Source organism: Oenanthe melanoleuca, chromosome 2 (genome assembly GCF_029582105.1).
Source record: "Oenanthe melanoleuca isolate GR-GAL-2019-014 chromosome 2, OMel1.0, whole genome shotgun sequence".
Taxonomy (NCBI): Eukaryota; Metazoa; Chordata; class Aves; order Passeriformes; family Muscicapidae; genus Oenanthe; species Oenanthe melanoleuca.
The window spans coordinates 143,929,490-143,943,763 of NC_079335.1; the positions used below are offsets into that span (position 1 = coordinate 143,929,490).

The 14,274-nt window shown below is 41.4% G+C and overlaps 1 protein-coding gene across 1 annotated transcript in view; it reads right to left on the reverse strand.

Annotated features, from left to right (window-relative positions):
• The window catches only part of OXSR1 (oxidative stress responsive kinase 1), an 87,217-nt gene that overhangs the window by 47,422 nt on the left and 25,521 nt on the right, over nucleotides 1–14,274 (reverse strand). The window contains exons 3-4 of the mRNA XM_056485169.1: nucleotides 11,375–11,483; nucleotides 576–717 (exon numbers count right to left, since the gene is read on the reverse strand). Coding sequence (XP_056341144.1) covers nucleotides 576–717; nucleotides 11,375–11,483 — 251 coding nt within the window. The remainder of the gene's footprint in view (nucleotides 1–575; nucleotides 718–11,374; nucleotides 11,484–14,274) is intronic.

Sequence of the window (14,274 nt, forward strand, 5' to 3'; positions counted from 1 at the left end):
CACACCTTGACATCAGGACAGAGGAAAATGTGATTTTAAAACACATCTCAAACAAGACAGCAGCACAGAAACCCACAAATTTCAGTGATCTGTCAAATCACAGGCCATTAGTTAAATGGATTTTGCCTACAGAATAAGTTTTTTCCATTATTTTTAATTCCTTTTTTTAAAAATGAAATTACTTAAATTCAAATGTTGATCTTGCAGTTCACCTAAATAAAAAAAGAACTGGAAAGACTTATTAAATTGCTCAACTCTGCCTAGGCAGTGCTCTTGGTAATTTGTAACTCTGCAAGAAACAAAACCAGTGGAAGTTTTCCAGCTTTCCATCCACTACACTTTGCAGCTGAATGTTAACATTTAGAAAGACATTCCCTGTATTAGAAATTTCAACACCCTGAAATGAACCCAAATTTGGCCTAGTCATTGAATATAGACATAGCATAGAGAATACAAATATTTGAATTCTACAAGTTTTCAGCTTTACTTTCTTCTCTTTATGCCCTCAGCAAGTTATGGGATGAGACTGATCTGTTTCAATAACATTATGAAAAAGTGAGAAAAACATAAAATACCTGTGGATTTGCCCGTTTTTATGCAGGTAGTCCAGTCCCTCCAGCACTTCCTTAAGGATTGTGGCTATACAGGCTTCATCCAAGACACCAGTCTTGTGTTCTCCTTTGGCCACAATGTGCTTGATAATATCCAAAACAGAGCCTAGAGAAGAGTTAAACATCTTAGTTTAAACTAGAAGAACTGATTCACAGTGAACAGTAATTTATCATTGTTTAATATACAAGAAATTCACTGATGGTGGTCAGGATCAGAGTCAGATGTTGAAGCTTCTGCTGCAGGAAAGGAGAGACAGCAATGCACCCCTGGGGGCAGAGACTCAAAGTGGGCTGTAAAACCCCTGTGAACACAAGCAACTGAAGTTATTTGAAAAAAGTGTAAAATGTACACACACAGGACTCTTGGAAAACTTAAGTAGATACTGATGCTACAGCTGGCTTAGTGCTGAGTACTGGAGATGCTGAAGGGGGAAATGGAAAAAGCAGGGGGCTGCCAGGACTCAAACTGAAGGCAACAAGCTTGATAAAATTAGGCACTCTTTTTCAGCTCCTACAAATTCTGTGCAGAGGAATAGAAGGAAAAAAAATCTCATCTGTTAAGAGCTGGTACAACCCTAACAGGGAAAAAAGTGGAAATAAATCATTAAATAGAGAACAAATGAGGCTGAATTCTGACAATAAGTCTGTTCTTCACTGTGTACAAAACTGGAATAGCTTAGATCCTTCCCTAGAAGCATGTTTAGTCTCTCTCCCAAGCATGGTGTGAATTACATCATCTTCCATGACAAACCAGGCTTTAGAGAGCAAACCACTTCTTCAAAGTGCACCCAGGAATAAACGGAACCAGTGACTCGCACCAGGCCTCTTGTGCAAGGCCCTGCTTTTCACAGACACGGGGTACTGCCCTCTTCCTATTGCATCTGCACTGAAGACACTTCTCAGAACTTTTATTGCTCCAGCATGGCATGGCTAAGCCTCTTTTCCAAAGCCTGTGCCATTTAGCCCCTTCAAACTTGGGTTTCTATGGTTCAATGACTGGATAGGGACTAGTAGGGTTTTTATAGCTATGGGCACAAAGCAATGTCAGCAGTACTGGAAGTTCTTAAAGAATGAGAAAAGCAGGCACAACTGGAGAGCACAAATTGCAGCTTTGCTTGTCTTGAACAGGAAACTTACAGGGAAAGAATAGTCCAGTACTAACTCAGCTAAAACCAAGCTCAGTTTTAGAAAAGTTTAGAGAAGTTAACTATTCCTAACTCACAATCAAAAAAGAGAATTATTTTTTGATCTGAAGAGCAGAAATTATCATGAATTTGGTCCATGGGAAAATTAAAAGTTTCACCTTGTAAATTCCTGAGGCAAGTGAAAAATAAAATGGAGGTTTTTAGTTAGATTTTCTTTTCACCCTTCAAGTTCAGGTAGACAAAAAAAACCCCAACCCTCCTCATTAACATTTATTTTATTAACTATCCCAATTGAATTGCTAGGCCAAAACAATTGTGCAGATCAGTTTTCACTTAGAGTCCAAAAGGAAAATACTCTATGAAAGCAGTGGCTGCAAGGTTTGAATTCAAACACCATGTGGAAAGGCTCATTTTGCACAATTCAAACTGCACAGGAAACAATTACATGGGTGCTCAGTGTCCCTTAGATGGTGAAAAGCAGTATATGCTGAGCTCATCTAAAAGCTTGCTGCAGCCAGCACAGCCACTATTTCTCACTTTCCATCTTCCCTGGCCCACGGGCACCAGCTTCACCTGGACACCAAGACATCCAGTAAACACAGTGAAAATAAAATGCAGGATAAGTTGGTTGCCCTGAATGGCACCTTCAGCTTCCTCTTACCAAAAAGATCTTTGCTTAGTTCAAGATATTTGCAGAGGATACAATCTTGACACAGAAGACTCTAATAAAAATAGGTGAAAACCCTCAGAGAAAAATATTAAAAAAAAAAAAAAACCAGAAATGAAGTTACATAACATCACCCCAACATTTTATGCAACAATACTCTGTGTTTAACTTTCCTTTACCCCACCCAGGCAGAGAAAGACACAATCATGTTTAGTGAATTTTGACATGGGTCTTAGCCAAATGTTTCACCCAGATGTAACTCAGGTTGTTTTGACATACTTTGGACTTCCTCTCCATCAGAGCAAGAGGATCTTTACTGAAGAAAGCTAAGATTTCAGATGTTGGAAATGAACCCCTTTACTGAAATCTCACCTTTATGTTCTGAGAAAAGAATCTTCTGTTGTGTGTCATGAGGACTCACCTGGTGTTCAGCCTATCATGTTTTCACATTTAAAGAGTACATGCTTACTATCTTTGAGGCTTTTTATTCTGGACAAGAATTTCTGTGACATCAAAAAAAAAAAAACCCCACCAAAAAAGCCCCTCCACATCTACTCTTGAGGCTTTTCCTCTGAAATGTGCCTTAATCCAGAGAACAAACTGTCACTTGTTTTACAAGTCCAGTGAAAATATGTGGTTCTTCACGTACTCGCTTTGTCCTCTTTCCACCCACAACTCCCTTAGCAGACTTGGTTCACAAACATTTCCCTTCTCCTGCAAAGGGCTCAGGGAACATGAGGAGGCAGATCATATGGTGCTCAAATTCATTTGGTCAAAAAAATCCTCTATTTAGCCAAGTTAGAGGTTGCATTTAACCCTGAAAGGGGGTGGAGGGTAGACAGACAAGAGGGCATGCACAGAGCCAGCCCCAGTTATGAAAAGACTGATTCACACCCTGCCTATATCTGCTCCCAGTCCTGCCTGACACTCTTTAAGAACATTTATTTTAAAACCATTTTCACATTGAGATGTTCAAAGAAGTGGGGGAATTTATCAGTCCTCTGCAAAAATGAGAACAGCAAAAAGGGACCAGCAAATGCCCACTGCAGGAAACAGCAGAAAAGCAACCCAAGAGCCACCTTTCTGCTGGAAAAAAGTGTTCTTAGGATCATCCCCCTTTGTCTGCTCAGGGTTTGGCCACTGGCACCACAGCACCACAAAGCTGTGATTTTTCTAACTCACAAATCAATAAGTTTGGGAGTTGGTTCTGACTCACAACTCAACTGCAACTTCATTAAGCACAGCACCAGGGGATACAAAGAACACAGCCAAGCTGCATTTCCCAGCACTGCTCCATGCAGTGTTCCAGCAGTCTGGCTCAGGAAGCCTGGCATGAGCAACAGAAAAAAAGCAAATCCCCAAACAGAGACTCACAGCCAAGGTAGGAACTACTTGAAAGGAGAAGTCATGGGAATTTCAAGGAAATTTCCTGTCAAGGAAAACCTCCTACTAGAAGGCCAGGACTGGATAGCAACATTAGGCTGAAAAATTCAATGCAAAATTGATCCCAGGGGTCTCAGTTACATGTGTGACACACTCACTAGGGTAAGACCTCCACTGTCTCAGGATACACACAAATTTCCACAACTCCATTATACTGGACCAAAAGATCAGGCAATCATAATCTAAAGAGGAAAATTACTTGTTTAACAGTGGCCTGTTACCAATCCAGCAGTACAATAACTGCTAAAATTAACTGGAAACTAATTCAGCTCAACTGGAACCAGGGCCTAAACCACACCAGAGGATGTGCTTAAACTGACCACGCTGCTGGGAAACACCAGCAGGACTGCAGAGACTGCCAGCTTCTAAGCCAGCTTCAAACCAGTTTAGGAGTAACTGGGGAAGAGAGAGCACATCCAAACACAGCTGGTTCTCTGCTTAAATGCAGTTTCACTATGGATTTCTGCTCTGTGTGCAAACTGCTAAATCTCACTGTAAGACAGAACCTAGTGGCCAGAGGATGAGGTTCACACTGGAAACAAGGTACCCTGCTCTATAATAACAGTTACAAGATTTTCAAGAACACAAATCCACCACCATGTCTCCAAAAAGAAAAACAAGCATCTTTGACTCCTCCCTAAAATAAAACCTCTATTTCAGATAATGTTGTGAAGCACTCTGGTGTGTATTATATGTGGCATTCGACTTGATTACAACAATTCCCTCATGATTTTTCTCATTAAAAAGTCACAAGTAGCAAGTACAGACTCACAGTACAGGAAGGTGAACCCTAAGTCAGAGAAAGGAAAAAAAAGAAATTAAGTTTGGCTGAGGCTGCCTGGAAAGCTCTTCCAAGCCCAGAAGGGCCACATACCAAGAAAACATAAAACAAGACACAGAGAAAAGGGTCAGAACTAGAGTCTAACCATAAATATAAATAATGCTGTCATTAACAAGGATGTTTAAAGAAAGCTGGTGATGAGCAACTGATCTCAAAGCCCAACAGAAGACAAAGGAAAGGAGATAACATTTAGTGATTGATATGGAAAAAATGCAGCTAAAACAAATTCCTGCCCATCAAATATACACCATGCAGCACATCAACAGGAAGCCCATGAGATACTGTGCAATCTGATGAAGCATTTAGCATGACCATTCATCATCCCAGTGTCTCAGTGTACTCTGACACCAATGGCCATGGAAATGCACCTACTTAGTAAGGAGCAAGCTCTCAGTGCAAACTGTATAGCAGCCGAGCAGAAAAACACTCTCTTCTCAAACTCACAAGCTTCTCAGTCTGCTCCAAGAGTTGCTAATGCAGTAGCTCCTAAGGACAGCACAAGTCACAAAGAACCTGCACACAGACTTCCACTCAGCTGAGAGAGCCCAGCCTGTAACTACTTGCAGAAGGATATTCAGATTTTGAATACTGACATCAGGCAGACACTTGCAATGGACAGTCTTGGATCCCATCAAAAGCAGTCCTGACTTGCACCCCACACATATCCAGTAAAACTGATTCTTTCAACACCATGAATTGTTTGCTTCTCCAAAGATACCAGGATACCTAAGGCAATGAAATGAGATTTAAGTGCCACAGTTCACCACCTCACTGTTGAGGCCCTGCACCCCCTTAGAAAGCCATCCTATAAAATGGGATCACTGAAGTAACTGGAAATCCAGTTTTCCAGGCAGGGTGGAGACCAAATCGCCCGGAACTCCTTAAACCAGCTTTGCTGCTGAAGAAAACTTCAGTCTAATTGCACCCTCGGGGCAAAAAGTCCTAATTGTTCCACTGATTCACTTTCAACAGCAAACCACCACAAACAGTGACTGAGGCTTCCTGTTCCAAATCCAGAGCACGATTCCTTGACCTCACCTACACCAGCAAGCCTGAGGAATGGCATTTAGGAAGCCTGTTTCTGACGTTTCTCCTCAGCAGAGGAAGAAAACATCCACAGCCATCAGTGACACTGATGCTTAGTGCTTAGCACTGCTCAGTGCTTCAGCACATGGGGGATGAAGCAGAGAAAGGCATGAAAACCTGAGCAGAAAGGAAAGCTGATTTGGAACAAGATTATAGATAAATGCAGGAGTATTGCTGCTGGAATTCTACATGCCCCCAGAGGAAGAAAAAATGTACAGCAGAGCTGATTGCTATGGGAACCATATCTCACATGTTATAATATAACTTAAGCGACAGAACCAAGATACACTAAGTTAAATGCAAAGACAACTCCTCATTAAACTTTGTCTGGGAAGCAGAATGGGAAAATTTAATCTCTAACTTCCAATTAAAAAAAAAAAAAAAGAAAAAAAAAAAAAAAAAAAATAAAAAAAGAAAAGAAAAGCAGCTAACAGTACCTGCGTGGAGTTGCCATTTAGAGGCCTGGCACAAGCAGGCTTGAAAAGTGTGCCAGGTAATCACCACACAACTTTGTGAGAACCAAAATCTGCCCCAAACTGGACAAACACTGATGCTGAACAGGCTGAACCTTTGAAATAGGGGAGTTGGCAGATTCACTGCTGCTTCTTTCAAGACATCTCAGCATTAGCCAGTGGTTTCAGTGAGCCTGGCTGTCATTACAGCCAAGAATTAAATCTGCAGCTTGTCAGTCTCTGGAAAACAGATGAAAATGCTAAAGAAGGAAGAACTGCTTGGATTCAGAACTTCTGGGACTGAGGAATACAGATACAGCTAGAGAGTAGCAAAGTAAAGGAAACAAGTCATACAAAACAAAGACAGATATTAACCCTGGTTAAACCGCCTCAGAGGGAAAGCTAAGGAAATAACTTCCTGCCTCCTTCTCCCCAAGGCACGTGCATGGATGCAGAAGAAATAAGGAAAAATTACAGCAGACTAAAAGATAATATAATAAAGGGAGCAAAACAACCTATTGCTGTTGTGATCAACACATTTATAGGAGAAATCTGAAGACAAACTAATTTTTCACACTTTTCTTATTAGTTAGGAGTGGCAATGTATCTACACACTTTGCATTCTACAATCATGTACAGTCCCTGCCAATCCCTGCTTCTGACTTATCCTATCCTTGTTTGAAATTAAGTTGCGTTTCTACAAATAAAAACCAAACCCCTCCAGATGAATTAAAAATAGCATATCTCTCCCCTAAGAAAATAATTTGATATAAACATGAATATTTCTAAGGACCTGTGGTTTATGCTTTGATCATAACTGTTGGAATTAGGAGGGGGCAGATCAGAGATTAACACATCAGAAGCAGAACAAGATGTCCTAACTCTCTGATAGAGAACTAAGACTTGCCTACCTCTTTTGGTCTGGCATTCTGAATTTCAGATCAAAGGTTGAAGCAAGAAGTTGATTAGCTAATCTTAAAAACTCTCAGAAAAATAAAGTTTAACTATTTCAATACAGCAATCTCCTTAGCAGATTTAATCAGGAGCCTTCAAGAAGACAGAATATCCAAGAGCCCTATCTGGAAATGTTTAAGTATTTAAAATATTTGCATAGTTTAGAAATATTTTGGAGGTTTCATCTGCTGCAGGCTAGGAAAGGAGAACTTGTGTGATGTAGCAAGTCACCAGAACCAGCTGCTTCATAGGAACAACTGTTTTAGAGTATTATCTACAGCCATGGGTCACCTATGAAATGAGAGCTCTTGTTAAAAGCAGAAGAATTTAGAAGAGCAAGCAGATCACAATCAGTAAAAGCACAAGAACAAAAGCACAGCTGCTCCTCTTCCTCCTAAAAAGCCACAGGAGTTTGAGAGCAGGACTGGACTTCAGCAGGCTCTAAAAAGGCATGAATAAAATTCATGACAGCAGAATGCCAGGGAGGCAAAGAGCAGGTCAGCAGCTGCCTAGAAATAGCCACTGGATTTTGGTTTGGAGTAACCCTGGACTCAAAGGCTGGGGTGTCAAGTTCACACTGCTAAGCTCACAACCCTACAGAACTTCCATCATTAGAGAACAGGGTCTGCAATTTCTCCTGAAGGGAACAGAACAGCAGACACTTCACAAACCTGACACAGACATCTCCAGACCTGAAAGAAGCTGTCAGTAACTGGACACACCAGCAGCCCTTGTCTCTACCAGCTGCATCTCATCACAGCCACGTTTCTGCCATCAGCAGCTCCACACCTGCTCTGGGCCCAGTGCTGCCAGCTCAGAGGGCTCTGGGCAGTGGCTCCCACCAGCCTGGCTGGGCCCTGATGCACATCAGCTACTTCTTGCCTGCTGACAACTTTCAAATATAGAAATCTCCCATCAACAGAGTACTTGTGGAGACAAATAGTTCTGTTTCAGTGGCAATGTCAGTCAGGTAATTAAGGCATCTTTGAGTGTACCCTCTGGTTGTCAGAGGAGCAACACTGTTAGACAATAGCAGTGCATGGATTTAAAGTATTTTCCCTCAGAGACATTTCTAAAGCACTTGTATGTATGACCAGGTGAGGATTTTAACGAAACACTGCAGAAAATAAATTAAATTGCACTTACAACAATAAAAGAGGCTTGCATTACAGATTGGGCTGTCTTGTGAGCTGTTTATCAAATTAATAAGGTCAGTGTTTGCAGGCTGAAATTAAATCTAGTTTCAGCCTGAAATCACACCAGCATACACTGACAGGAAAGAGGCAATAAAATTCTGAACTTCACTAAGAATAAATTCTCAAATACAAAAGCCATGATCAAGATGCAGAATGGACATCAGAATGTATTTCATATGTACCTATTGAGATGTACAAATCTTTTTGAACAGCTAAACAAAATGAAAGTGTTAGGCTGTACCCTGTTTTGGGTCTGCTTTGGTGGAGGGCTTTTTGCCTGTTTGTTTTTTGTTTGTTTTGGGTTTTTTTTTCTTTACTTTTGTTTTCTGGTTTAAAAACCAGCCCAAAAGTTTTTCCTGTTGAGAAACCCAGATCATTATTTTTCTCACTGGATGACAGATGACCGTGAAATGAGCCACTTTATTACTGATAAGAACTAAGCTCAAAGGAATGAGAGGCAGTTTTAGAAGTGTCTCTTGTTACATAAATCACTCAGCTTAAGACCAACTGAAAATAGTCTCATTAAAAGTGAATGAAAAAGCTCTTTAGTCAGAAAGTTCCAATCACAAGTTTCTTCCCCCATCCTTAAGATTGTGCTGTAGAATTCACCTATGAAATTTAATAAGAATTTCCTGAAGCAGAGATATAAAAGAAGTATGAAGTAAATATATAAAAGAAAACAGCTGAAAAATACCTCACAAGGTATCCTCCTGCTTAGAAAGTGACAGGTAATTCTCAGGGTCTATTTACTTTAGCAATTCCTCCAGCCTTCAAATTATTCTTTTTAAGTGAGAAAATTTAACAGTGACTCAAATACTGGGGAGAGGGAAGAATTAGACTCTTACTGGTCTGTCTTCTACTGTATGACCCTACTCTTCAACATATGCAACAGAAAAAGAAGCAGGGAGATTTCCTAGTACTGCTTTCCTGCAAGTCCCTCACTAAATGCCAGAGCTGCACAAGGGTCAATTATCAGGCTGAAGAACATAAAAGCCCATTCAAAGGGAATATTAAATGAGAAGCAGGTCATCATTCACACCAGCAAGAGGCTGGTTCTGAAGCAATAATTATTTTTCCAGAAATTTTCCAGTGTAGTCTTTACATCTGTGGTGCCTTAATAACGATGGTCTGACTTTTCCCCAGCTTTACACAAAAAGAAAAAAAAAAAGAAAACCACCTCCACACAAAATTGAGAACAAACAGACAACATTTGGAGGTTCAAGGATGAGCCTCATCGTGACTCAATTCCGACACAAAACTGCTGTGAAGTGACAGAGGCAGCTGTGCATTTTCTTCAAAGAGGTTGTGCACTCTCCTGGAAAAGGCCAAACCCATTGCTGCTGCCTCTCCAACACCCCTGAAATGCCATTTCCTCATGTTGTGGAAACTTTCCCATAGATACACCTTTTATACACACAGCAACACTGCTTGCTCTAAGCTGGCAGAGTATTCTTTTCCACACACAGTCATCACATCTTTAATGACCTGCTACATGTCTCTCTAAGAAAACAGAGGGCATTGCTTAATGACATATGAGCACATGAGACATGAAAAACCCTTTAAGATAGGCTTAAGGCTGGAATGGAATTTGATTTCCCCTAAGAGAACTGCTAAAATTCTCTAAAGAAAACCTTCAAAGAGACATGTTTTATGGTCATTGTTGAGTTCTTGTGCAACATGCAAACAGGTTTAGCCAGATTTTTCCACATCATCTCCTGGCATTTTACAGTCCTCTAAATTAAGCCAAGAACAGAGAAGCCAGATTGGGTTTTTTTCAAAAGCAAAAAAAAAAAAGTTTGATTTTTTTAAATTTTTTTTTCCCCATTTTCAATTCCTGTTCACTGCAGAGCCAGGAAAATGATGAAGACAGGCCCAGGATTTAGAAACAGCCCTTTGTGTTAACATTCAGAACTTGATTCCATTTCTTGTCTCAACTGTAACATAAACCAGGATCCTGGAAAATATTATGACTACAAATAAAACATTACTGATATGAAATTTTCAAACTCACTCTCTCAAAAAAAGTCATTTCTCCAAAGTTTGAGAGAATAAATCCAGAAAAGGGAAGTTTCCCTGGCTTTGTTAACCAGGCAGTGACTTTCAAAAGCCAGTTAGGTGTCACTACTGATGGATGTAACATGAGAAGCTATTTCTGAGCTGAATGAGTTGCAATCGAATATTATTATTAATACAGAATGGCTGGAAAGATGCCTGGGGTGCTGGTGACAGTGGCTGAACATGAGCCAGAGTGTGGCCAGATGGGCAAGAAGGCCACTGGCACCTAGCCTGGGTCAGCAATAGTGTGACAGCAGGACCTGGGCAGGGATTGTCCCCTGTGCTCAGCACTGCTGAGCCCACGCCTCAAATCCTGGAGTCACTTTTGGGCCCCTCATGACAAGAAAGACATTGAGGGGCTGGAGCGAGTCCAGAGAAGGGACCAGAGCTGGGGAAGGGTCTGGAGCCCCAGGAGAGGCTGAGGGAGCTGGGAAGGGGCTCAGACTGGAGAAATGGGGGATCAGGGCAGCCCTTCTCACTCTGCACAACTCCCTGACAGGAGGATGCAGCCAGGTGGGGGGTCGAGCTCTGCTCCCAGGGAACAAGCAGTAGGACAAGAGGAAGCTGCCTCAAATTGCACCAAGGCAGGTTTGGACTGGATATTAGGCAACACTTCTTCATGGAAAGAGTTGTTCAGCACTGGAACAGGCTGCCTGGGGAGATGGTGGAGTCATCTTCCCCACTGGTGTTTAAAAGACATGTGGATGTGACACTTGGGGACAGGGTTTTAGTGGTGAACTTGGCAATACCAGGGTAATGGTTGGACTTTGTGATTTCAGAGGTCTTTTCCAACCTAAACAACTCCACAATTCTATGAAATGTCTTAATTCACATGTGGGAACCTTAAGAGTTAAACAAGGGAGAGAGGAAGAAGGGAGAAAAGGTTTTATTCTGCCTTTAGGGTAAAGAAATTGGACCACTCACCTCCACTAAGTAACTTCATCACCAGCCAAAGCTCATCTTTCACCACAAACGATGTGTAGTAAGATACAATGTTGGGGTGATGGCACTGACTCATGGCTTGAATTTCTTTCTGTAGAGAAAAATAAAACATTAGCAGTTGGACACAGTGCTTATTACTCATTTGGCACTGAGGTTATCTTCCTCAAGACACAAAGACAGTGCAAAGAAAAAGGATACCTAGAAAGTAAATGTAGAAAATCCTCTAATACTCTAAACACTCAGGCTGCATCATACTAGAGCCAAAAGGTATTTTAAGGTATTCTTCCTGTCTGTCTAGAGGAAGTAAAAGTTAACCAAAATATCTGTGGTAGAGCCATCAAAGTGGTGGCAATCAAAATACCTGCACTCAGCTACAACAGAATATTCCCAGAAATTCACTCTGCTTTGTGACCTAGGAAGTTTGTGCTGACATAGTTAAATACTATGCAACAGATGCTTAATCTGTTGAAGACTATCATTTGGATGAGAAAAGGAAATATTGGTCACTGGGGAAAAAAGGCCTCTTATTCCTAATGTTTCTTCCCAGCAGGAAAGCAGATGGCTTAACTCAATTAGGTTGAAGGCACGAAGGACAGCTGCATCCTTTGTCACACTGGAAGAAGAGAGAAACCACTTTGAGATTAGAAAGTCAGTAGCTACTACCAGTTGAGGACAATATGAAATATGTTGAAATATTAAATTGTTCTGAATTTTGACTGTGTTTAGTCTTAGTTTTGGTTATGGGTTCAGGGTGGAGGTTTTCCAGTTATGGAGGGAACAACACCATAGAAAACATTGACTGATTTCATTATGCAAGCACAAATCACCAGTTTGGACAGAGACTCACAGTTTCTTGGCTGTCCATACACAAAGCCATCCCCTGAGCCAAGCCTGGCACCCTGCACTGCACCCAGCTGAGCCTTTGTGCTTCAGCCAAATCCCCCAACCTGACAAATTGTACCCACCCCCAGACAATCACCCCCTCATCCCATGAACTTCTGCTCCCAACTACAGCATTCCTTCCCAGGACACAAGGACAGCAAGCGCCCTTCACTCCCTCATCCTTCCCTCCCTCCAAGCACAAGACTTCCCTGGCACTGAAGTACACAAAAGAGTTCTGAGAAGAATTCACTCCCGCCCAGGGCACCCCACAAATGCAGCACATTTTCCTCCTGCTCCTGTACATAGCTCTGCTTGTGACTGAGTTCTGAGTAAAGGCACTGCTTCCCCTTGGCAAGGCCTGAGCTGGCAATCACAGCTCCAAAGGAACAGGCTCATGTTGATTTATCCACTTAGCACTGCTTTTCAGGGAGAAGGTGCATTTGAGGAATCCAAGGCAATTGGTTCCTCTTTCTGCTTCCCCAGGAGAGGCACCAACTTTCCAGGAAACTTAACAAGCAGATTAAAGAAGAATCCTTCTAAACAGGAAAGGATATTTGAAGAGTGGGGAATAAGCTATTCATCTCCATGTTGAATACTCTGACTAAAAAATACTCTGAAAATAAATAGAGCCTAAAACAATATATTTTGCTTACTCTGACAGCTCCAGCTCCCTTCCTTGCAAACTTTCACTTGTGTCAAATCATTTTTCACAAAGGAAATAAATCAGCAACTTTGGAGTTTTCTGTAGTTCTCTGTAGTTCTCTCTCTGACACTTAAAATATACTAGACAAGATAAAGTGGCACCAGAGGAAACCAAGGTGGAAAGCAGCAAGCTGGACTGGTAATCCATCCCATCAGCCAGACCTGCCCCAAATCCACCACTCTCAGGAAGTATCTAGAGGAGCTGGCTTCATATTTTCTCAGCTAGACTGCTCAAAATATTTGGAAGCAGTTCCCTGTGAGATTGAGAGCAATATGAAAAATGTATACAAAAACTGCATATTTAATATATATTTGTGTATGCTACTGGAGAAGGTAATGAGACAAAGTCTGAACTAAGTTTACTTAAGATACTAAAGCTAGGTGAGATTTTTGCCATTTAAGCAGCCCCATACTACAGAATTTTTCAGTCATTTGGTGACACTTAGTTACCATTTTATTATTAGTTTTGAAGAACTTGCTCTCTCATTCACTACCACAGTCTGCTCCCTGGGCTGGGAAACACAGCTAAAAAAAAAAACCAAATAGCTCAAGTCTGTCATGTGCACCAAAGCATAAAGAGGGAAAATAAATAATCACAAACCTGATCTGTGCAATTAAACACCTCTGACAGCCAGTGGATGTATAATACAGGCAGATTAATCCATTTCTCACACAGTGTAGCACAGCTCTGAATAATTAATTGCATCACAGCCCATGATTTTCAGTGTTTTTACATTATTACCAATCAGAAGGAGCAGCAGGCAGGCAGACTTTCCCTCCAACCCACACCCCCCCATTTAATTTTCAGCAGTTTTCTAGGCTAATCTCACACTGGCTACATCAAAGCTTGGTTCCTGTTCTCCCCCAAAGAGGGTACCAACATCCTGAAAGCTCAACCCATACAATTGTTTTAAGTGATAGTGGCAAATCACAGGGGCTTTGTGGTTAAAATGCTTCCTGGCATAACTGAAACCAAGCCAATTCTGTCATACAGCCACAGTCTCCTCCAGCAGTACAAATGCAGGGGCTGAAGGGCAGTAGCTAGAGCAGGAATCTCACTCAAGGATCACTGGGCAGCTCTGCTCAAAAGCATATTTAAGAGTAGGAAGGGATAAAATGCAACAACAGCCATCTTGTGTGTAGTAAGCTCAGCTTTAATACTATTCCCAAAGCTTTTGGGAGAGCTTGCTACCCTTCAAACAGTCACAGCAGGTCAAGGCTTTCTTTCCCCACCTCCCTAATAAGACTGCTATCCCCAGATAAGAGTTACAACTGTGCATCCTTTATTTCCCCCAGCA